General features: G+C 44.5%; 1 protein-coding gene across 4 annotated transcripts in view; it reads left to right on the top strand.

Annotated features, from left to right (window-relative positions):
• LOC106607849 (dnaJ homolog subfamily C member 5) overlaps window positions 1-19,878 on the top strand; it is a 32,294-nt gene extending 12,416 nt beyond the window's left edge. Inside the window, exons 2-7 of one of the 4 annotated variants that reach the window (XM_014205276.3) lie at window positions 8,922-9,076; window positions 9,833-10,046; window positions 10,955-11,111; window positions 12,569-12,810; window positions 14,815-14,854; window positions 17,079-19,878. In XM_014205276.3, the coding sequence (XP_014060751.3) occupies window positions 8,931-9,076; window positions 9,833-10,046; window positions 10,955-11,111; window positions 12,569-12,807 (756 nt within the window). In that variant the 5' untranslated portion in view covers window positions 8,922-8,930 and the 3' untranslated portion in view covers window positions 12,808-12,810; window positions 14,815-14,854; window positions 17,079-19,878. The remainder of the gene's footprint in view (window positions 1-8,921; window positions 9,077-9,832; window positions 10,047-10,954; window positions 11,112-12,568; window positions 12,811-14,814; window positions 14,855-17,078) is intronic. The other 3 variants (XM_014205275.3, XM_014205277.3, XM_045720883.2) reach the window with 3 other exon arrangements.
• Window positions 19,879-22,206: the final 2,328 nt, after the last annotated feature.

Genomic DNA, 22,206 nt, shown 5'->3' with positions numbered 1-22,206 from the left:
GATGTTGTACCCACAATGACAATTAAAACCTTCCCCAACCAGAAACCGTGGATTGATGGCAGCATTCGCGGAAAACTGAAAGCGCGAACCACTGCTTTTAATCATGGCAAGGAGACCGGAAACATGACCAAATACAGTGTAGCTATTCCCTCCGCAAGGCTATCAAACAAGCTAAGCGTCAGTATAGAGACAAAGTAGAGTCGCAATTCAACGGCTCAGACACGAGACGTATGTGGCAGGGTCTACAGGCAATCACGGATTACAAAAAGAACCAGCCCTGTCGCGGACACCGATGTCTTGCTCCCAGACAAACTAAACAACTTCTTTGCTCGCTTTGAGGACAATACAGTGCCACTGACACGGCCCACTACCAAAACCTGCGGGCTCTCCTTCACCGCAGCCAACATGAGTAAAACATTTAAACGTGCTAACCCTCGCAAGGCTGCCGGCCCAGACGGCATCCCTAGCCGCATCCTCAGAGCGTGCGCAGACCAGCTGGCTGGTGTGTTTACGGACATATTCAATCAATCCCTATCCCAGTCTGCTGTTCCCACATGCTTCAAGAGGGCCACCATTGTTCCCAAGAAAGCTAAGGTAACTGAGCTAAATGACGATCTTCCATCATCATGAAGTGCTTTGAGAGACTAGTCAAGGATCATATCACCTCCACCCTACCTGACACCCTAGACCCACTCCAATTTGCTTACCGCCCCAATAGGTCCGCAGACGACGCAATCACACTGCCCTAACCCATCTGGACAAGAGGAATACCTATAAGAATGCTGTTCATCGATTACAGCTCAGCATTTAACACCATAGTACCCTCCAAACTCGTCATTAAGCTTGAGACCCTAGGTCTCGACCCCATCCTGTGCAACTGGGTCCTGGACTTTCTGACGGGCCGCCCCCAGGTGGTGAGGGTAGGAAACATCTCCACCCAGCTGATCCTCAACACTGTGGCCCCACAAGGGTGCGTTCTCAGCCCTCTCCTGTACTCCCTGTTCACCCATGACTGCGTGGCCATGCACGCCTCCAACTCAATCATCAAGTTTCCAGACGACACCACAGTGGTAGGCTTGATTACCAACAACGACGAGACGGCCTACAGGGAGGAGGTGAGGGCCCTCGGAGTGTGGTGTCAGGAAAATAACCTCACGCTCAACGTCAACAAACAAAAGAGATGGTCGTGGACTTCAGGAAACAGCAGAGGGAGCACCCCCCTATTCACATCGGCGGGACAGTAGTGGAGAAGGTGGAAAGTTACAGCGCCTCTTCAACCTCGAGGCTGAAGAAATTTGGCTTGTCACCAAAAACACTCACAAACTTTTACAGATGCACAATCGAGAGAATCCTGTCGGGCTGTATCACCGCCTGGTATGGCAACTGCTCCGCCCACAACCGTAAGGCTCTCCAGAGGGTAGTGAGGTCTGCACAATGCATCACTGGGGGCAAACTTCCTGCCCTCCAGGACACCTACACCACCCGATGTCACAGGAAGGCCAAAAAGATCATCAAGGACAACAACCACCCGAGCCACTGCTTGTTCACCCCGCTATCATCCAGAAGGCGAGGTCAGTACAGGTGCATCAAAGCAGGGACCGAGAGACAGAAGCTGTTTTTCAGTCTCAAGGCCATCAGACTGTTAAACAGCCATCACTAACATTGAGTGGCTGCTGCCAACATACTGACTCAAATCTCTAGCCACTTTTAATAATGGAAACATTGGATGTAATAAATGTATCACTAGTCACTTTAAACAATGCCACTTTATATAATGTTTACATACCCTACATTTACTCATGTATATACTGTACTCTATACCATCTACTGCATCTTGCCTATGCCGTTCGGCCATCACTCATCCATATATTTATATGTACATATTCTTATTCATTCCTTTACGTGTGTGTGTGTGTGTGTGTGTGTGTATATAAGGTAGTTGTTATGAAATTGTTAGATTACTTGTTAGATATTACTGCACGGTTAGAACTAGAAGCACAAGCATTTCGCTACACTCGCATTAACATCTGCTAAACATGTCTATATGACAAATAAAATTTGATTTGAAGACTCGAGGCTGTAATCGCTGACAAAGGTGCTTCAACAAAGTACTGGGTAAAGGGTCTGAATATTTATGTTAATGTTTATTTTCATTAATTAATTTATTTGCAAAAATGTCAACCCGTTTTTGCTGTGTCATTATGGGGTATTTGTAGATGGATTATTTTTTTCTAAATCAATTTTAGAATAAGGCTGTAACATAAGAAAATGTGGAAAAAGCCAAGGGGTCTGAATACTTTCCGAATGCACCGTATGTTGGTATAGGTCAGTGTTGATGGTTAATGTAGATATTTTACCCTTATGACATCAATAACCCTATTTGCCCGGCTGTAAAGGTTGAGGTCAAAGGTGAGCTGTCATAGCAAAATCATGGTGTGTTATTTTACATATTAGTCATTGATTGTCAATATTTTTTTATTAACCGTTTGTAGCATCTGGCAGTTTTTAGGTTAAAAATGGTTAGGCCTAGTTTATACTCTGTTGGTTATGAGCAGGGGTGTAGATCAGATGCCATAACTGTCTGTCCTGCTAGCTAGGCCTACTTGTCTTCTTGCTCCTTGACTTGTCCTTACGCCACACAGAAGCATGCCTAACATTGTAGCAATGTTATAGGCCTCGACTTGTAAAAAAAATGCATCTCAACCTTTAATCAGGTTGCTGCCAATTAAGTTCATGGTGGCAAATAAAAGCAGATACGATCCTGTTGACAATGTAATGAAGTAGGCTGGACGTTTTCTTCTGAAGTAGCTGTCGTCCCTGAGATGACAGCTACTTCAGAATAAAAGTACTTTGAGGCAAAATCCGTCTCTCAAAACACTTGCAAAAGGCAGCCAAAAATAGCTTTCGGTGAGAAACAAGAGGATTGCAAAGAAATACAAAATGCTTAATTTAGCCCAGTACTGACAATAGGCATTTTTGTCTGTCACATAGTGTTAGTCTGTGCTGAAAATTTGTTTGATCTTTCCATCTCTGACAGACTGTTTGCACACTGAACAAAAATGTAAACATGTAAAGTTTGGTTTCATGAGCTGAAAGAAAAGATCCCAGAAGTTTTCCCTAAACACAAAAAGCTTATTTCTCTAAAATTTTGTGCACAAATTTGTTCACATAGCAGTTAATGAGCATTTCTCCTTTGCCAAGATAATGCCACACCTGTCAGGTGGATGGATATCAAGAAACTGATCAATTCATTTGCACATCTATCACTGATCAGAAACATTTAGCATGCAATAATGTAAATCAAGTTAGGCCTATTACTGAGCTCGCGTATAGGAAACTTCAAAAGCCTGTGGAGGTTGTGAAATATGAACACGAGATGTGAATGCTTTTGGAAAATATATGTTACTATTATTTTCTATGGGTCTCATGATTAAGATACTCTACGCCTGCTTCTTAATGAAGCAGAGTTACGGTAGGAAAGAGATGAGACGTGGATCAAAAAAGCATGGGCTTGCCTTGAGCTCTGTTTCAAAATATCACTTTTTTTTATGATTTCGGTTGGCATGAAGCAAGTTGTGTGGGGGAAAATTATTATTTATATTATAATTTCGATATATTCTTAGCCTACTATAAAATGTGTGTATGTGATCAGGGTAGCCTAAGTGTGTCTTGTCTTAATGAACAAATTAACTATTTATTTCATGTGCATGGTGCAGCCATATAAACTCAAAATATGCGTTCTTTTGAAAATAATTCAAATCAAAGAAATTGTATTAGTCTTATGTTTCTTAGGACCTGCTTAAAATGAATGACTAATGGATTTCTTTGAGATGGTGTATATTCCATGGATTTATTAACATAGATGCCCACCCACATCAGCCCACACCTACTCCCACTCCTACACTTTCCTGCATGTGCACGGGAGATAGAAAAGGCTTATCCTGGCAATGTGGTAAAAATGGTACCCCCAAATATAAAATATATATCATATAGTATAAAAAATGGATTGATGTTACTTAGATGATTTGTATATGAAGCGCGAAAATGCTAATATACAGTGCCTTCGGGAAGTATTCAGACCCCTTGACCTTTTCCACATTTTGTTACATTACAGCCTTAAATGAAACTATTTCCTCAGCGATCTACACACAATACCCCATAATGACGAAGCAAAAACCGGTTTGTGGCTTTTGACAATTCCTTTGTATTCATCATGTCTTACACGTTGTTAGAAAAAGTTTGGTCTAAATCAGATATTAGGTACTATATTTATTGGAATCCTATAAATGTAAAATTATATTTCAACCAAGTCTGAGATGGTGGGTGTCATGGCTTGCTGAAATGACATTGAACCACTCCCCAGCTAGAAGTGCTTAGGTCTTCATTTAAAAAAAAAATAGGGGAAGGGATGAATGAGCCAATTGGAAGTTGGGGATGATTAGGTGGCCATGACTGTATGAGGCCCAGATTGACAATTTAGCCAGCACACCCCTAGTCTTACGATAAGTGCCATGGGATCTTTAGTGACCACAGAGTCGGGACACACATTTAATGTCCCATCCAAAATATGGCACCCTACACAGGGAAATGTCCCCTATCACTTCCCTGGGGCATTAAGATATCTTTTTGGGGCTGGAGGAAATTGTGCCTCCTGCTGGCCCTCCAACACCACTTCCAGCAGCATCTGGTCTCCCATCCAGTGACCAACCCTGTTTAGCTTCAGATGCAAGCCAGCAGTGGGATGCAGGGTGGTATCCTCCTGAGTATCAAGTGTTAACTTTGAGAGGCACTGGACCATGTCTACTCTTTCTCTTTTTTATTTCACCTTTATTTAACCAGGTAGGCTAGTTGAGAACAAGTTCTCATTTGCAACTGCGACCTGGCCAAGATAAAGCGTAGCAATTCGACACATACAACAGAGTTACACATGGAATAAACAAAACATACAGTCAATAATACAGTAGAACAAAAGAAAACAGTCTATATACAGTGAGTGCAAATGAGGTAAGTTAACCTGTTTGGGATAGGGGGCAGTATTTTCACGGCCGGATAAAAAACGTACCCGATTTAATCTGGTTATTACTCCTGCCCAGAAACTAGAATATGCATATAATTAGTAGATTTGGATAGAAAACACCCTAAAGTTTCTAAAACTGTTTGAATGGTGTCTGTGAGTATAACAGAACTCATATGGCAGGCCAAAACCTGAGAAGATTCTATATGGGAAGTGCCCTGTCTGACCATTTCTTGGCCTTCTGTAGCCTCTTTATCAAAAATGCAGGATCTCTGCTGTAACGTGACATTTTCTAAGGCTTTCATTGGCTCTCAGAAGGCGCCAGAACGTTGAATGATAACTCTGCAGTCTCTGGGCGAAAAACAGTAGGGGTTTTGGAGAGTGGTACTTCTGAGAACAATGACACTGGTGCGCGCGTGCATGTGACGACTCCATTTTCTTATTGTTTGAACGGATACAACATCTCCCGGTTGGAATATTATCGCTATTTTATGAGAAATTGCATAAAAATAGATTTTAAACAGCGTTTGACATGCTTCGAAGTACGGTAATGGAATATTTTGACATTTCTTGTCACGAAATGCGCCGTCGTGGCACCCTTCGGATAGTGTCTTGAACGCACAAACAAAACGGAGCTATTTGGATATAACTATGGATTATTTGGAACCAAAACAACATTGGTTGTTGAAGTAGAATTCCTGGGAGTGCATTCTGACGAAGAACAGCAAAGGTAATCAAATTTTTCTTATAGTAAATCTGAGTTTGGTGAGTGCCAAACTTGGTGAGTGTCAAAATACCTAGCCATGATGGCCGGGCTATCTACTCAGAATATTGCAAAATGTGCTTTCACCGAAAAGCTATTTTAAAATCGGACACCGCGATTGCATAAAGGAGTTCACAGACATGAAACTGAAACAATGATGCCTGGGGAATGAACCAAAGGGAGGGATATCTATCTATCTATCTATCGTAATCAGTGAAGTGATGGAGTCCAGGTGAGTCTTACGACGCGCATGTGCGCATAACGATGGTGACAGGTGTGCGCAATAACGAGCAGCCTGGTGACCCAGAGGCCGGAGAGGGAGCACGCGTGACAGCAAAAAGGATGTGTGGCCAATGTATTTCTAATGTTTGCCATAGAAGGAATGTAGCCAGCTACATTTTATTAATGTTTTGCTTAAAGTTAATTGTGCATTTTTACCAGAGAAAAGTAGCTCCACATCAGTCAGAGCGCTGTCTGCTGATAGATGAGAATTCACCAATTTGGCATTCTGAGTGGAAGTGCAACTGAAGCAAAAACATTGTCTGAGGCTGAGCAGAAATTATAGTAAGAAGCATTTTAAATCTGCGTTTACACAACGCAGCTAGATACGCAGAATTCTGTGTTAACTAGCAAATTACACTTAGGATTCGTTATCTAAGTGGCTAAATTAATAAGGAGACGGGCATTGTATAGTGTTAGTATTTTTGTTTTGTTTTTAAAATTGTATATCTTTTTTTTGTGGTACTTTTACCAATTTTTCTCCCTAATTTCGTGATATCGAATTGGTAGTGGTACAAGGAAATCCCGGCCGGCCAAACCCTCCCCTAACCTGGACGACGCTGGGCCAATTGTGCGCCGACTCATGGATCTCCCGATCACGGCCGGCTGTGACACAGGCTGGGATCGAACCCAGGGCTTTAGTGACGCCTCAAGCACTGCGATGCAGTGGCTTAGACCGCTGCGCCACAGAGTGGGCCGTGTTAGCTTTCTGCCGTGTTTGCGATGTCAAAGCCCTTTGGATGAGTTATCTGTACAGCTGCCACTGCTATCTGGATTTTCTTGGGTTTTTTCCCCCTCCTGTCCCTATTCTCCAAGCAGAGCAGGCAGGCCCATTGCCGTAGCGACTCCAGATTCCACACAGACACATCATGTACACTTGCTGCACCAGAGACGGTACTGTTCTTCCTTCAGACAAGTATGCGTCAAAGCCTTGTTCATTTGCACAATGTCTCTAGTTCACAGTCAAAACTCACCAAAAATGACATTTGGTAGCTCCTACCTATCTGTAACTTATGAGCTGGATTGCCTGTCTTTGCAATTAGTTTTTTTCCCGTTTGTGCTTGTTAGCATGTTTAGCTTAGCAGCCTCCATGGAAATTGACTATTACTTGTGCTAATTTTGACAGCATTCTGGTAATAGATGCCGATTGGGATTTTTCTTGGCGCCCACTTGTGTATTTAACCGGTAATACCGCAAATCCTGAGATGAGAGAAGGACGGTATGAAAATCTGGGTACCGCCCAACCCTATTGCAATGCACAGGAGACCATTTAGCTTAGGCCTCCAGTGTTTGCCCCATATGCATTTCAATCGTGGACGTCACTGTAAATGTATAGATGTATGCCCCAGGAAGACCCCATCCGCCCCCAAGCAAGAAGCCCCCTTCCAACACCCCTGCAGGAAGCCCCCTGCTTAGTCTGCCACTGCTGCTGAAAAGAAATCCTACAGGAAACACTGGGCTTCAGTAGGTCCTATTTGACATGATGGATGCCTCATGCAGAGTCCCTTTACCCCCTTTACACAAGTAATTGTGAAGTCCTCTTTCTCTACAGAAATGGGCAGACTGTTCACAAGTTATTTCATTTTAACTGATTAGAGTTGAGGCCGGACCTGAGCCAGTGGAACATTGGAGCTGCAGCTTTAGTGAATGGCCTACAGACAGGCCAGATAGCAGAGGTAATTCATGGAAACAAGCTTTGCTGGCTAAATGTCTCTGGTTATCCAAGCTTTGGAAGTGTGGTTGTTGTTAAGCAGTTGGAAACCCTTGACTTGGCTACTGACCAGTTCCAATGTAGAACAAAGGTGATTACAAACAGACCGCTTTTTCAGTGTTGGGGCACCACCAGCTTTAAGGGAATCAATGGGGTAAGCTTAGTTTGCTGCTAGTCTGCTATTGCTTGTAGCCTTGTGCCACCATTTACTGTTTCCCCTCACAACAACCTATAGAAAAAGGTTCCCCCCAGCCCAAACCACCTCCTAAGCCTCTCCCTGCCTGTCTCTGGGCTGTGCTGGCTGTTCAGGGAAGTCTCACCAGGCCACAGCCAGTCTAAGATTGCCCCATGTTGATCTGTGTGAGATCAGCAAAATGTAATCGCCTTTAGCTCAAGCCTCCCAGGGCATTAGTAGTCACCGTGTGCGTGGCTGAATGTGGTGTGTGTGCCACAGCAGGGCTAATGTTCTGCTCAGCAGAATGTGGTGTTCTGTGGGGTGTTGAGAGTTTCACTGCTGCCTTCTGTTAGGCTTTGTTTTAATCAAATGGATTTCAGATAGAGGCTCTACAGTTTATGTATTTCATTATTCATGTTTGCCATGCTGCTGCACTTTACTACTCAGTCTTGGAGCTTAATCCCAAATGAATCTGTGCTAGGCCTACTTGTCAATAGAGTGTGTTGTGGTTGTAAATGATCTGTAGGGGTTTTGTGTAGGCCCAACCTTTACATACAGGGCATTTTTCCTCATCAATCTACACACAATACTCCATAATGACTAAGTGAAAACAGGTTTTTAGACATTTTTAAAAATGTAATAAAAAAATAAGGCTGTAATATAATAAAATGTGGAAAAAGTCAAGGGGTCTGCATACTTTCCAAAGGCACTGTATATGCTGGGACTGCTTGACACACAAAAATCTGTTGGCCAACAGACTATCGACTAAATAATCGACCAGTCGACTATTTGGAATCAGCCCTTATACACACGTAGTTACTTGTTGTGAAAAACAATTTTAAGATTAAGATTTAAGAACAGGTCTTTTAAATACTTCAGGGTGTATGTCTCTTGCTGCAGTGACAACATACTCAGTGCCACACCACCTGTGTGTGACTCAGTGCTAACCTCCTGTGTGACTGTGTGTGTATCTTGCCAGACTTCAGCCATGGCCACGGCAGGCGCAGGACCAGGCACAGCAGAGCCAAATCGGCCAGGCCCCCAGAGGAAGATGTCCACCACAGGGGAAAGCCTGTACAAGGTGCTAGGCCTGGAGAAAGGAGCTTCCGCTGATGACATCAAGAGAGCTTACAGGTAACATACTGTCGTGGAGTGACTACCATTAATGTGATGACTGTTATTTGATCAAATTAACTATGTTTAATTATTACGTGATTAAAATAATCATGTAACAATTAACTCATTAGCAGTCTTGGGGCACCATGGGAAAAGTTATTTAACGAGTTGCTATCTCCCGACTTAAACTCTAAAGATATAAATATCTCTTACCTCAATAACAGTCAATTATTACCTCATATCAGTCTCATTCTGAATGTCATTGACCGCACAGAAATAATAATAATAATCGCACAGAAATACACACAGTATAGATTATATTGATTACTAACATAATGCAATGTAAAGTCCCTAGTTGACTAACAAAGCATGACGGGGGCTGCTACTGCTGCTGCTACTGCTGCCATCTTTGATTCTCACCCAGGAGTGAGAGTCATGACAGTCCCCCTCTGGTCGTTTCAATCTTGTAATTATCATGCGAGTTGCACACCACCATAAAAATGACCACGGGATGTCCTGTGGATCCAGGACATCCCGTGTGGGGTGGGGTGGGGGGGGGGGGACCGACACTACTCAGGCTGTCTCTGGTTGTTATAGCCTCATAACTGGTAAGCATGTTTCTCCATTTCCCAATGAATTGGTCCATCAGACACAGAAGAATGGACTTTTAATGAGTTTTAAGCTCTTTATAGGATTGAGTTTCGTATAATTGATATGTGACGGCGTGGACTAAGATTAATGAATTCATCCATCTGTCCATCCATCCATTTACAGGAAACTAGCATTGAAGTACCACCCAGACAAGAACCCAGACAACCCGGAGGCTGCAGATAAGTTTAAAGAGATCAACAACGCCAACTCCATCCTGAACGATGACGGCAAGAGGAGGATCTACGACGAGTACGGCTCCATGGGTCTCTACGTGTCCGAGCAGTTTGGAGAGGAGAGCGTCAAATACTACTTCCTCATGTCCAAGTGGTGGTTTAAGGTGAGAGAGAATACCTCATAACCCCTCTAAAACCACCTTTTAGTCTAACAGGGTGATAGATTGAGTACTCAGGTGACCATGACCCTGTGGACAGGTTATCCAGGGTGTAGTCAGGACTGCAGTAGCCTCTGACAATGGGGTGATTAACCCGTCCTGAGTCCCAGCCTACTGTCTCTCTGTCTGATGACGTATTGACTGGATTGCTTTTACATCCACGTCACTCACACACTCCTCACATTGTATTAGACATTACTATGGCGAGACTGTCTAGTACTGTGTCTACTCCATTCATTAGACACCCTTCTATCTTGTGGTGGGAGTGCATTGACAGTCTATTAGTTGAAGACTTGAGTGGAAGTGTATTATTACTTTGAAAGGTGTCAGTGTACTGTGTTTTTCTGTTTGTCAGTTAGACAGGTGGCGTGAGGTTCAAAGCAGTCTTTATTTAGAACTGTGTTGTGTGTAGTTGTGCTCCGTCACTCTGAGATGTGAGGCCTTTGATGCTGAGTAGAGTACAGTAAGTAGAGTGGTTGAGATGCAGAGGGGACGATCCAGTGACTGTCTCACAAACCTCACTCTGCTTTTATCTACAAAGAAAAATACAAAGCACGGGAAATTACAGGGAGAAACAAAACCGCTGCACTTATTTCTACCCTAGAAAGCACAGTGCAATAGGATTATTAAGAGCACCACACATATTACATTAGATATGTAGCATTGAAAAGCAGAGAGCCCTGAGGGCAAAGCCACTGTCTGAGCCAGGAGGTCTCTGTTGCTAGCATCCACTAGCTTCTCTCACTGGGCCACCCTGTAGATCTGAGGCCAGATATGTAGAGGTTCTCATGGGAGCAGGATGACGGCGGGTGGCTGTCCTGACTGACTGCTGTGTGTTTGTCCTTGTGCTGCAGACCATGGCCGTGTGCTGCACCGTATTCTCCTGCTGCTGTTGCTGCTGCTGTTGCTGTTTCTGCTGCGGGAAGTGCAAGCCGCCGGAGGAGGATGATCACTACCAGTATGTGGACCCAGAGGACCTGGAGGCCCAGATCAAAGCTGAGACGGACGGAGGTGAGAGCACGCTGGGAAGGGGGCATTATGGGAGGGGGGTAGGATATGGGTATGAGAGTGGAGGGGGGGGGGGGGGATTTTGGTTTGATGGTGGTTAGTCTAAGGGAGAATGTTTGGGGCACCAGTAGGTGGGCTGGGGACTGAGAGCGTGGTGCTGCACATGCATGTATAGTATAGACTCTATGCTATAGTTGGACTAGAGGTCATGGGGAGGGTAGCCGATTAAATGCAGTATGCCCCTCGGTCCCTGTCCTTCTGTGTTGGCCCTTCTCCTGAGTCCTTCTCCTGAGTCCTTGGCCCCTCCACTGTACCTCAGCGGCAGGCAGCCTCGCAGATGTCGGTTTTTCAGCCTGAATTAACGCTGTCACTTCCTTTCAGAGCATAGGAGCCGGTGAGAAGGAGATTAGAGGGAGGAGAGGCAGGGAAACTGCAGAGCACAGATGGGGCCAGAGCTGCCAAACAGAGATGGGGGGGGGGGGGGGCGGGGCGTGTCTGTGTCTAGCTCTGTTAGGCAGAACTCCCGGTCTACAGCACCTGATCCTGCTCTGGAGGTTGAGGCTGAAGGCTAGCCCATAGATTACCTTAATGAAGCAGAACAGCTAAAAGTGCATGTATTTATAGCTCACACACACTGAATGAGAGACTGCTGGCTCATATCACAGAGGAAATGTGCTTTGTATCACAATCCTCCTTTACCACAAGGATACAAAACGCTAATGAAATGTTGTTTGGTATTTCTGCAGGTCAGCTTTCTGTGTGAAAGCTATGGATGTAGTGTACAATAACATGTACACGTTAACAGTTAGAAATGTCAAGTGTTTCTTTTCTTCCAACATTTCAAACTTAACAAGAAGCTTTGTTTTACCCTCTACCATCAGTGGTCCTCAGTGCCGGTCAGAAGAGGGACAGGGGCTGGGACAGAAGTGAGATGAGGGAGATTAATAGCACACCCTCAGATCTGACAGGACTGTATTGTCTGCCTCCGCCTCCTGCGTCGTGTCCTTGACTGGTTGGTCTGAGGACATGACTCGGAGCTCCTTGACTCATGTTGCCTGTTAACACGGCAGCAGGAGAGCTCAGATCACTCAATAGCAGACAGTCCCAAGGACTAGACTTCTAAATGCCTTGTCAGAGTGATCAGCGACCATGGTGACCCTTTGGTCATGACCCTAAGCCCAAATTGCTGTCACAACAGTAGGACTTTCAGTATAAATGATGATGCATTGTAATTTACTATTGGTTTCAGAGATATTCGAATGTTTAGGCGAATACCTAGGTGACATGAATAATCTAACAAAAAAACAGGAACTGTGCTTCATTTACAGGACATGACAAGCTAACAACCCCAGGGCAGTATGGGGATGACACATCAGTATACTCTGGCCCAATGAGCAGGACAGGTTCATCTCGTTCTGACAGAGTGGTGTTTCTGTACGTTTTGTGTTTTGATCTACCAGGTGACACGGTAATCATTGTCCAGCCCATACCTGTAGCTGTACCTATAGCTGTATCGAGCCCTGTGGCTGAGAGCATCAGCCTAGGCCCTGCCATCAGCCTAGGCCCTGCCATCAGCCTAGGCCCTGCCATCAGCCTAGGCCCTGCCATCAGCCTAGGCCCTGCCAGTCCAGTAGGTGACAACCCGACCAGTCCAGTGGCTGCTGAGAACCCAGGCGAAACGCTGCCGGAGTCTAAATGACTCGTAAGCCCCCCCCCCCGTCTGCCTGATGTACTGGCTGTACTCATCCCATCTGCATGGTGTTGTCCATCCGTTACGCCCCAGACCAACCCGTTTCACCGTACTGTATTAGTTTGTAGTGACACATGGTGCCTTTGTACCATGTTCTGCTGTTTGGTAGTTCGACTGGCTCACTAACCACCCATTCTGTTTGCCTGTCAATGTTGCATGATGTCATGGCTGTTACTTCAACATATTTTCAGCATGGCCACGTGAGCTTGCCTTGTATATAATGTCTCTGCAACCGTTTCATAACAATCATTTCAGTGAATTGATTGCTAAGTATTTTGATTGTGTTTGGTCCATCATGAATGTATCTGCAGTAACTATTTGCTGCCTTGGTTATAAAGTGAATGTCATCTCTTTATTAATTAGGCCTAGTAAATGGTAATTAGATATAGCCTAATCTCTGCCCAGTATCCCATTACCTTAACAGCAAGAACACAGTGGCACTTAGGGCTGGATTCAATCCGGAAGATCCGCGTTAAAATGTAAAGGTCATTTGTGATTGATTTAGACATTTTAACGTGAATGCAGTCTCTGCGGGAACATTGCCTTTACATTTAAATGGAGCTATAAGGCATTTTCCGCGAGGAGACTGCATTCACGTTAAACGCTGCATATGTCGGCTCAATCAGAAATGACCTTCAATTCCACCATACGGATGGAATCCAGCCCTTAGGAAACACAGGGCCCCACAGCAGCCAAGTACTCACTCAACCCACAACACGTTAGCTGCCTTCAATCAACAGTAGCAGTCTATTTATATGAAACATCAATGAAATGTCAGGCTGGTTAGTTGAAAACCTAGCCTGTGGGTATGTGCAGGACAGAGCCATGTTCTAAAAGCACAGTCCCAACCCTGTGATTCCCCCTGGGGCCTGACGTAGAGGTAGCTGACCGCTTGGCTGAGCCAGTCCAGTGTGGGTTCAGCAGCTACAGTGTTGGCACAGTATTCAGACTGTACCATAGAACTATAATGATTCATTCTATTTCTCTGATTCATGCTCTCCCTTCATGGTGGTGGAGGCGATAGACTAACGGTGGAGGCGACAGACTGACGGTGGTGGTGGAGGCGATAGACTAACCGTGGTGGTGGAGGCGATAGACTAACCGTGGTGGTGGTGGTGGAGGCGATAGACTGACGGGTGGTGGAGGCGATAGACTGACGGGTGGTGGAGGCGATAGACTGACGGGTGGTGGAGGCGATAGACTGACGGGTGGTGGAGGCGATAGACTGACGGGTGGTGGTGGTGGAGGCGATAGACTGACGGGTGGTGGTGGAGGGATTTGTCACTGAAGCAGGGTTGAAACAGTAACCTCACAGGGCATGCCTTCATTAACCTACAGGCTGTAGGCTAACTCCCAGGGAATTACAGAACATTCTAGTATGTCAGTCAGGTGCCAACCACTAGGTTAAGAACATTAGTAGTGTTTCCATGAGAGACAGGGCATAGAGTTCCTAGATAGTCTGCAATATTCCATGATACCCGCTGGGTACTATTAGGATCTATTTTGAAAGTTTTTTTGGGGGGGTTCCACTGTCACCTGTGGAAGTGGTAGGGACTAGGTACAGGTGTGTCCAGTGCACTGTTGAGACCAATGCCCCCTAGACCTAGAAGGACCACCGCTGTCCTGTCACATCCAGCCATATGTTTTTGTCATCTCACCTCACACCTACTTCCTCAGCACCGTCCGCTCTCTGTTAGTGGTCTGTTTGTTCAACACCATGACGCCTGTTGACGTGTGAGTCTATGGTTCTGTCTTTAGCAATACCAGAGTGATAGCTTGAAGCTTTGAGACAATGGCTATATAATGTTGGGATAGTAGTGAATCATTACTATCATTGCATTATACTGTAATCTGATATAGTAAGGGCAGTAGTCTAACACTAATAGTAGAAGTGCTTTCAAAGCAGTGCTCTGTGCTCTCCCTCTATGCTGCGTTTTGGATGGTGTCCTCTATAAGGACAGTGACAGTGTGGATGAGCCTCGCCAGGGGAGGGCAGGTAGGTTCCTGATACACACTTGGTCATGTTCAGTAGGGCGCACCGTAGCAAAACGTTTTGCAACGGAAAACACGCTCAGGTAGCACTTCCTTGTTTCAAAACTTTTTCCACCTACTGAACATGACCCTTGTGGAGTTTCAACACTTCAGGGCAGGTTACACCTGAGGACAGTAAAACAAGGGCCCAACTTGAGGTCATGCCTTCTACTAATAATACATTCCCTTGTCAATTGTATCTGAGATGCAACAGGCTGTTACTTGCAAACATTTTGAACTTTTTATTTAACATTTTCACTCAAAGTAGCCTAAATCATGACAAACTAGTAGAAGATAAAGTCGTATAAGTCGGTGCATTAACAAAACAATAATCATAAAACATGACTTGCTGGATTTTGATCTCTGTATTTCAGAAGAGGTCACTTTTTTGATAACAGGATTTATTGCTGCAAAGCTAGATGAGGATTGGAAGCTTCCAGTCAACAGGGTTTACAGAGCTGTTGTGTAGATCCAGCTAGTAAATACTCTGTGTGTACCTGGCAGCCAAGGCTTTGCCCTTGTAGCCTCAGCCTAGCTGCTTTATTGTTCTGAGAGGAAGTTTTACTGTTGTCACAGACCTTTGGCTTTTACAGTCTGCATGAACCACAACCTGTACTGATATTCCTGTTTGATTTCTCATTGGCATCATGTCATTAGCCTAAATCTACAGAACCCTGATATGTAATTTGATGTTTACAAAGTCATTGTCATTGACGTTTGAAAGTGATTGTGATCATTGTTGTTACCTGTCTGTACATGCCTGTTGGTTGTTCATTTGACTTCAGGATTTTACCTTTTTAGTATTATACAAACAATATCATTATTTTACAGGATATGTAGTATAGTCCTTTACTCACTCAATTTGTATAGAGTGGGGCATATAGCTAACATACAGCGCTTTCAGAAAGTATTCACACCCCTCACATTTTGTTGTTATAGGCTAAATTTAAAATGCATTATATTTTTTAAAAAAAATTGTCACTGGCAGTTGACAATACCCCATAATATCAAAGTGTAATTATGTTTATTGGAATTTTTACAAATTAATTAAAAATGGAAATCTGAAATGTCGATAAGTATTCAACCCCTTTCTTATGGCAAGCCTAAATAAGTTTAGGAGTAGAAATTTGCTTAACAATTCACATAATACGTTACATGGACTGTGTGCAATAATTTTTAAACATGATTTTTGAATGACTACATCTACATACTCCACACAAAATTATCTGTAAGGTCCCTCAGTCGAGCAGTGAATTTCAAACACAGATTCAACCACAAAGACCAGGGAGGTTTTCCAATGTCTCGCAAAGAAGGGCACCTATTGGTACATGGGTAAAAATAAAATAAAAAGCACACACAAAAATATCCCTTTGGTAGTTATTAATTACACTTCACTACAAAGATACAGGCGTCCTTCCTAACTCAGTTGCTGGAGAGGAAGGAAACGACTTAGAGATTTCACCATGAGGCCAATGGTGACTTTTATTACAGTTGGAGTTTAATGGCTGTGATATAATAAATAGAATGGAGCTAAGCACAGGAAAAATCCTAGAGGAAAACCTGGTTGTCTGCTTTCCACCAGACACTGGGAGATGAGTTCACCTTTCAGCAGGACAATAACCTAAAACACAAGGCCAAATCTACACTGGAGTTGCTTACCAAGAAGTCAGTGAATGTTCCTGAGTGGCCAAGTTAGTTTTCACTTAAATCTACTTGAAAATCTATGGCAAGATCTGAAAATGGTTGTCTAGTAATGATCAACAACCAATTTGACAGAGCTTGAAGAATTTTTTTAAATAATCATGGGCAAATGTTGCAAAATCCAGGTGTGGAAAGCTCTTAGACTTACCCAGAAAGACTCACAGCTGTAATCCTGCCAAAAGTGCTTCTACAAGGTATTGACTCAGGGGTGTGAATACTTATGTAAATGAGACATTTCATTTTCAATAAATTTGCCAAGATGTCTAAACATGTTTTCATTATGGGGTATTGTGTGGAGATGGGTGAGGGGGGGGGGGGGACACAAAAAAACAATCTAATCCATTTTGAATTCAGGCTGTAAAATAACAATGTGGAGTCAGTCATGCGGTATGAATACTTTCTGAAGGCACTGTATCAACTGTCCTTTTCTCTATTGAGGGTTATTTTTTTTTCTAGTGAATCTGACCCAGTCCCATGTCTTCCTGCAGGTCCGCGTGCCCCTATTGTGATCCAGCCGCATTCTATCACCGTCGAGGTTCCAGAGACCTCCCAGCCTGCAGCCAGCCAGCCCACCTCCAAGCCCCAGCAGTGACCCTCCCCTCCCAGCCCCGTCTACCCGCTGGAGCCCTCCCCTCAGGTGGGCACGGCCCCCCCGAGGGTCCCACCCTGGAGCCCCCAGCAGCCAGCCAGGCCAGCCGTCACCACAGCCAGGACTCACCAGTGCCAGTCAACCAGCCAGCCAGTCAACCCCCCCATACTGTGGCAAAGGTCCAACCAAATGGACATGAGCGGCACGCTGCCAAGAGACCAGGACTCCTTATGACTTGATATATGTCTATCTACCAAACTGAGGATTAGAACAAACTCTCTCCTATTACTCCTTCATTTTGTCCCTCTGTTTCAATCCTCCCTCGTCTATCCCCCCCTCCCCTGCTCTCTTTCTCCCTCTTGGACTCTCGTCTCTGTCAGAGCTCTGGGATTGGAGACTCTTCAAGTTCAGTCTGAGTTTTGGGTTTTAAATAGCCTGACTCGAACCTTCCACCTCCCAGAGACTAAAGCATGGATCAGAGGATGTGCATGTGTTAAGTTTGGTCTGCATGCCCCTACTGTACAACACTGGCACATACATACCCCTCTACTACAGCCACCACCACCATCTTACCCCTGTCAGCGATACCCCCCAGCTCCAGCCAGGTGCACTTACCGAATGCTGCACAACCAAGGGTCTCCACCTCCACCTGAATAAGACCCAAAAGTGGGGCTGACATTCGAGAACAGTGAAAATGTGCTGTGGAAAAATTCTGAATTTTCAACAGAAAAATGTGTTGACTGCTTTATTTAATTGCTAATTGATGTCACAATTATGTTAGACCAAAGCCAAACTACATGCCACTAGCTCCATGCATTCAGTAGCCACCAGTTTCTCCTCATGCCACTAGAGCCAACCTGAGAGGATTGCTCCATTGAGGTATGTGCATTTGGGTCTACTATGCACTTTTGAAACCTGTGAATTGGGTAAATGATCATTTCTGATGGACTGTCAGCTATGGTATGGGTCCAGCCAACCAGCACTGCTTACTGAAACAGTCAGCACACTTCTCTCTGTATTCGGTGGAACTGACAGATGGAAACAGCTAGCTGACTGCAACCCAACTACTTATCAAACCTCTCCCATCTCAAATGGTGGTTTTGCTTTGCGTTCTCATAGTCTGATGTTGTAACATGGAGATACAGCTGGTATGTACTGTAGGGAACTGTGTTTGACCCAGCCACTAAGTGCACTCTATGCCACATTCTAGAGTGACAATTGTATTCTCTGTACTGCCTACAGAGAGATCCCATCACCAATGATTTTGAGACTTTTCACATGTTGATTTGACTTTTAAGAAATACCACACCAGGGTGTTTTCCATGGGGTTTTGGTGGACTGAGCCATGTTGATTATTTTATGGGCTAAAGATGCACATGTCTACTATTTCCAACTAGGCATTAGTCTTCCCGTTCACTCCTTTCTACAGTACGGTCTCTCAGTGACGAGATGATGCAATGTCACATAGCAGGGTTAGGGTCTGTACAGATCACACAACCAGCTGTTTGTACTTCAGTACAGCTCTCTTTATGACCCTGGGGGTGCGGAGTCGGCGCTTTCTCAAATGTACTGTAATCAGAATAGTGAAAAAGTGAAGCGAATGGGTGCCACATTGTTATTGCGAGTCAGTCAGTCCCAGTGGTGGGTGGGGGTGTGTAGAGCATTGGTGGGTGGGGGGTGTGTAGAGCAAGTCGTTTGGTTTGTTCATCTAGTGCCGTGGGCAGTCAGTCATCCCCTCCCAGTTTCTTTGGTTTGTCATTTGAAAAGGGCATTCTGTGTTTCCTAAAGAGGGACTGGTACATGGTGTTAACCACCTTGTGTATTGGCTGAAGAACAACCCTAAAGTTAGACTAAACTAAAATCATGTCATCAAATGATGTCAAGCGTTTTGTAGCTTTGGATGTTTTTTCTCCTGAGTTTTCCTAGAAATGATTTATCAGTAGCTTCAATTTCTTACTGGAATTTATGGCACTTTTTCTCCCCTTCATTTCACTAAGTTAATAGCCAAAACCCTCCTGATTTTTTTTGTTTTCAGTCTGTTGGTTATGCATTTTCGAAAACCATAGTAAATGGGATGCAGTTCAACATAACAGTGCAGTATCTAGACCCAGGGCTCAGAGAGGAGAAATACCTTTTATTTATTCTGGTGATCCTTATCTGCTGTAAATAATAATCACTATGTGTGTCACATGCAAATAACATTGTAATAACATTGTTTTGAGAATCTTTGTTGAATGGAAAATGTTTTAAGAATCAACCTCATATACATAGTGTACATTGTCTATTTTTTATTTATGTCAAACCGAAAGAGCTGTTTTAAAAAATAAAAAAGTTGACAGTTGACAGTTGGGAAGAGAACCCTAGACTAGCCAACATGGTCCTCCCAGGGGGCTGGGAAACTGGTTGACAGAGGTAAGCAGGCTGTCCTAACTGGCTAGGCCACCATGGCTCTGGTCTACAGTAGCAGACAGACAGGCAGAGTGTGTATCTGTCTGCCCTGAGTGTAGGGGGCAATGATCTCCATCTCATCTCTCTTAATAGGACATGGTGATATTAGGACTACCATTGAAATGATTGATTGTAGTTTTGTCGATGTTTTCATTGTCATTCATTCTTCATCATGTCTCATGGACAAAAATGATCTGTAAATGTGTATTTATATAAGGAAATCAAAATTAAAAGAAGGGGGATTTGTACAATGTCTTCTGTGTGTGTCACTGTGGACTCTGAATCCTCAACACTGAGAATGGTTGTTATTTTATTAGGATCTCCATTAGCTGTTGTGAAAGCAGCAGCTACTCTTCCTAGAGTGTTTTTATTTATTTATATACACTGCTCCAAAAAATAAAGGGAACACTTAAACAACACAATGTAACTCCAAGTCAATCACACTTCTGTGAAATCAAACTGTCCACTTAGGAAGCAACACTGATTGACAAATTTCACATGCTGTTGTGCAAATGGAATAGACAACAGGTGGAAATTATAGGCAATTAGCAAGACACCCCCAATAAAGGAGTGGTTCTGCAGGTGGGGACCACAGACCACTTCTCAGTTCCTATGCTTCCTGGCTGATGTTTTGGTCACTTTTGAATGCTGGCGGTGCTTTCACTCTAGTGGTAGCATGAGACGGAGTCTACAACCCATACAAGTGGCTCAGGTAGTGCAGCTCATCCAGAATGGCACATCAATGCGAGCTGTGGCAAGAAGGTTTGCTGTGTCTGTCAGCGTAGTGTCCAGAGCATGGAGGCGCTACCAGGAGACAGGCCAGTACATCAGGAGACGTGGAGGAGGCCGTAGGAGGACAACAACCCAGCAGCAGGACCGCTACCTCCACCTTCGTGCAAGGAGGAGCAGGAGAAGCACTGCCAGAGCCCTGCAAAATGACCTCCAGCAGGCCACAAATGTGCATGTGTCTGCTCAAACGGTCAGAAACAGACTCCATGAGGGTGGTATGAGGGCCCGACGTCCACAAGTGGGGGTTGTGCTTACAGCCCAACACCGTGCAGCACATTTGGCATTTGCCAGAGAACACCAAGATTGGCAAATTCGCCACTGGCGCCCTGTGCTCTTCACAGATGAAAGCAGGTTCACACTGAGCACATGTGACAGACGTGACAGAGTCTGGAGACGCCGTGGAGAACGTTCTGCTGCCTGCAACATCCTCCAGCATGACCGGTTTGGCGGTGGGTCAGTAATGGTGTGGGGTGGCATTTCTTTGGGGGGCCGCACAGCCCTCCATGTGCTCGCCAGAGGTAGCCTGACTGCCATTAGGTACCGAGATGAGATCCTCAGACCCCTTGTGAGACCATATGCTGGTGCGGTTGGCCCTGGGTTCCTCCTAATGCAAGACAATGCTAGACCTCATGTGGCTGGAGTGTGTCAGCAGTTCCTGCAAGAGGAAGGCATTGATGCTATGGACTGGCCCGCCCGTTCCCCAGACCTGAATCCAATTGAGCACATCTGGGACATCATGTCTCGCTCCATCCACCAACGCCACGTTGCACCACAGACTGTCCAGGAGTTGGCGGATGCTTTAGTCCAGGTCTGGGAGGAGATCCCTCAGGAGACCATCCGCCACCTCATCAGGAGCATGCCCAGGCGTTGTAGGGAGGTCATACAGGCACGTGGAGGCCACACACTACTGAGCCTCATTTTGACTTGTTTTAAGGACATTACATCAAAGTTGGATCAGCCTCTAGTGTGGTTTTCCACTTTCATTTTGAGTGTGACTCCAAATCCAGACCTCCATGGGTTGATAAATTGGATTTCCATTGATTATTTTTGTGTGATTTTGTTGTCAGCACATTCAACTATGTAAAGAAAAAAGTATTTAATAAGATTATTTATTTCATTCAGATCTAGGATGTGTTGTTTAAGTGTTCCCTTTATTTTTTTGAGCAGTATATATACACACATATTACCAGTCAAAGGTTTGGACACACCTACTCAAGGGTTTTATATGATTTTACTATTTTCTACATTGTAGAATAATAGTGAAGACAAACTATGAAATAACACAAATGGAATCATGTAGTAACCCAAAAAGTGTTAATCAAAATATATTTGAGATTCTTCAAAGTAGCCACCCTTTGCCTTGATGACAGCTTTGCACACTCTTGGCATTCTCTCAACCTGCTTCACCTGGAATGCTTTTCCAACAGTCTTGAAGGAGTTCTCACATGCTGAACACTTGTTGGATGCTTTTCCTTCATTCTGCGGTCCAACTCATCCCAAACCATCGCAATTGGGTTGAGGTTGGGTGATATTGGAGGACAGGTCATCTGATGCAGCACTTCATCACTCCTTCTTGGTCAAATCGCCCTTACACAGCCTGGAGGTGGGTTGGGTCATTGTCCTGTTGAAAAACAAACGATAGTCCCACTAAGCGCAAACCAGATGGGATGGTGTATTGCTGCAGAATGCTGTGGTAGCCATGCCGGTTAAGTGTGCCTTGAATTCTAAATATATCACTGACAGTGTCACCAGCAAAGCACCATCACACCACCTCCATGCTTCACGGTGGG

The sequence above is a fragment of the Salmo salar genome, chromosome 06 (assembly GCF_965601325.2).
Source record: "Salmo salar chromosome 06, fSalSal1, whole genome shotgun sequence".
NCBI classification, from domain to species: domain Eukaryota; kingdom Metazoa; phylum Chordata; class Actinopteri; order Salmoniformes; family Salmonidae; genus Salmo; species Salmo salar.
Note: the sequence above shows the minus strand (reverse complement) of the source record. Positions and strands in the feature narration are given on the sequence as shown.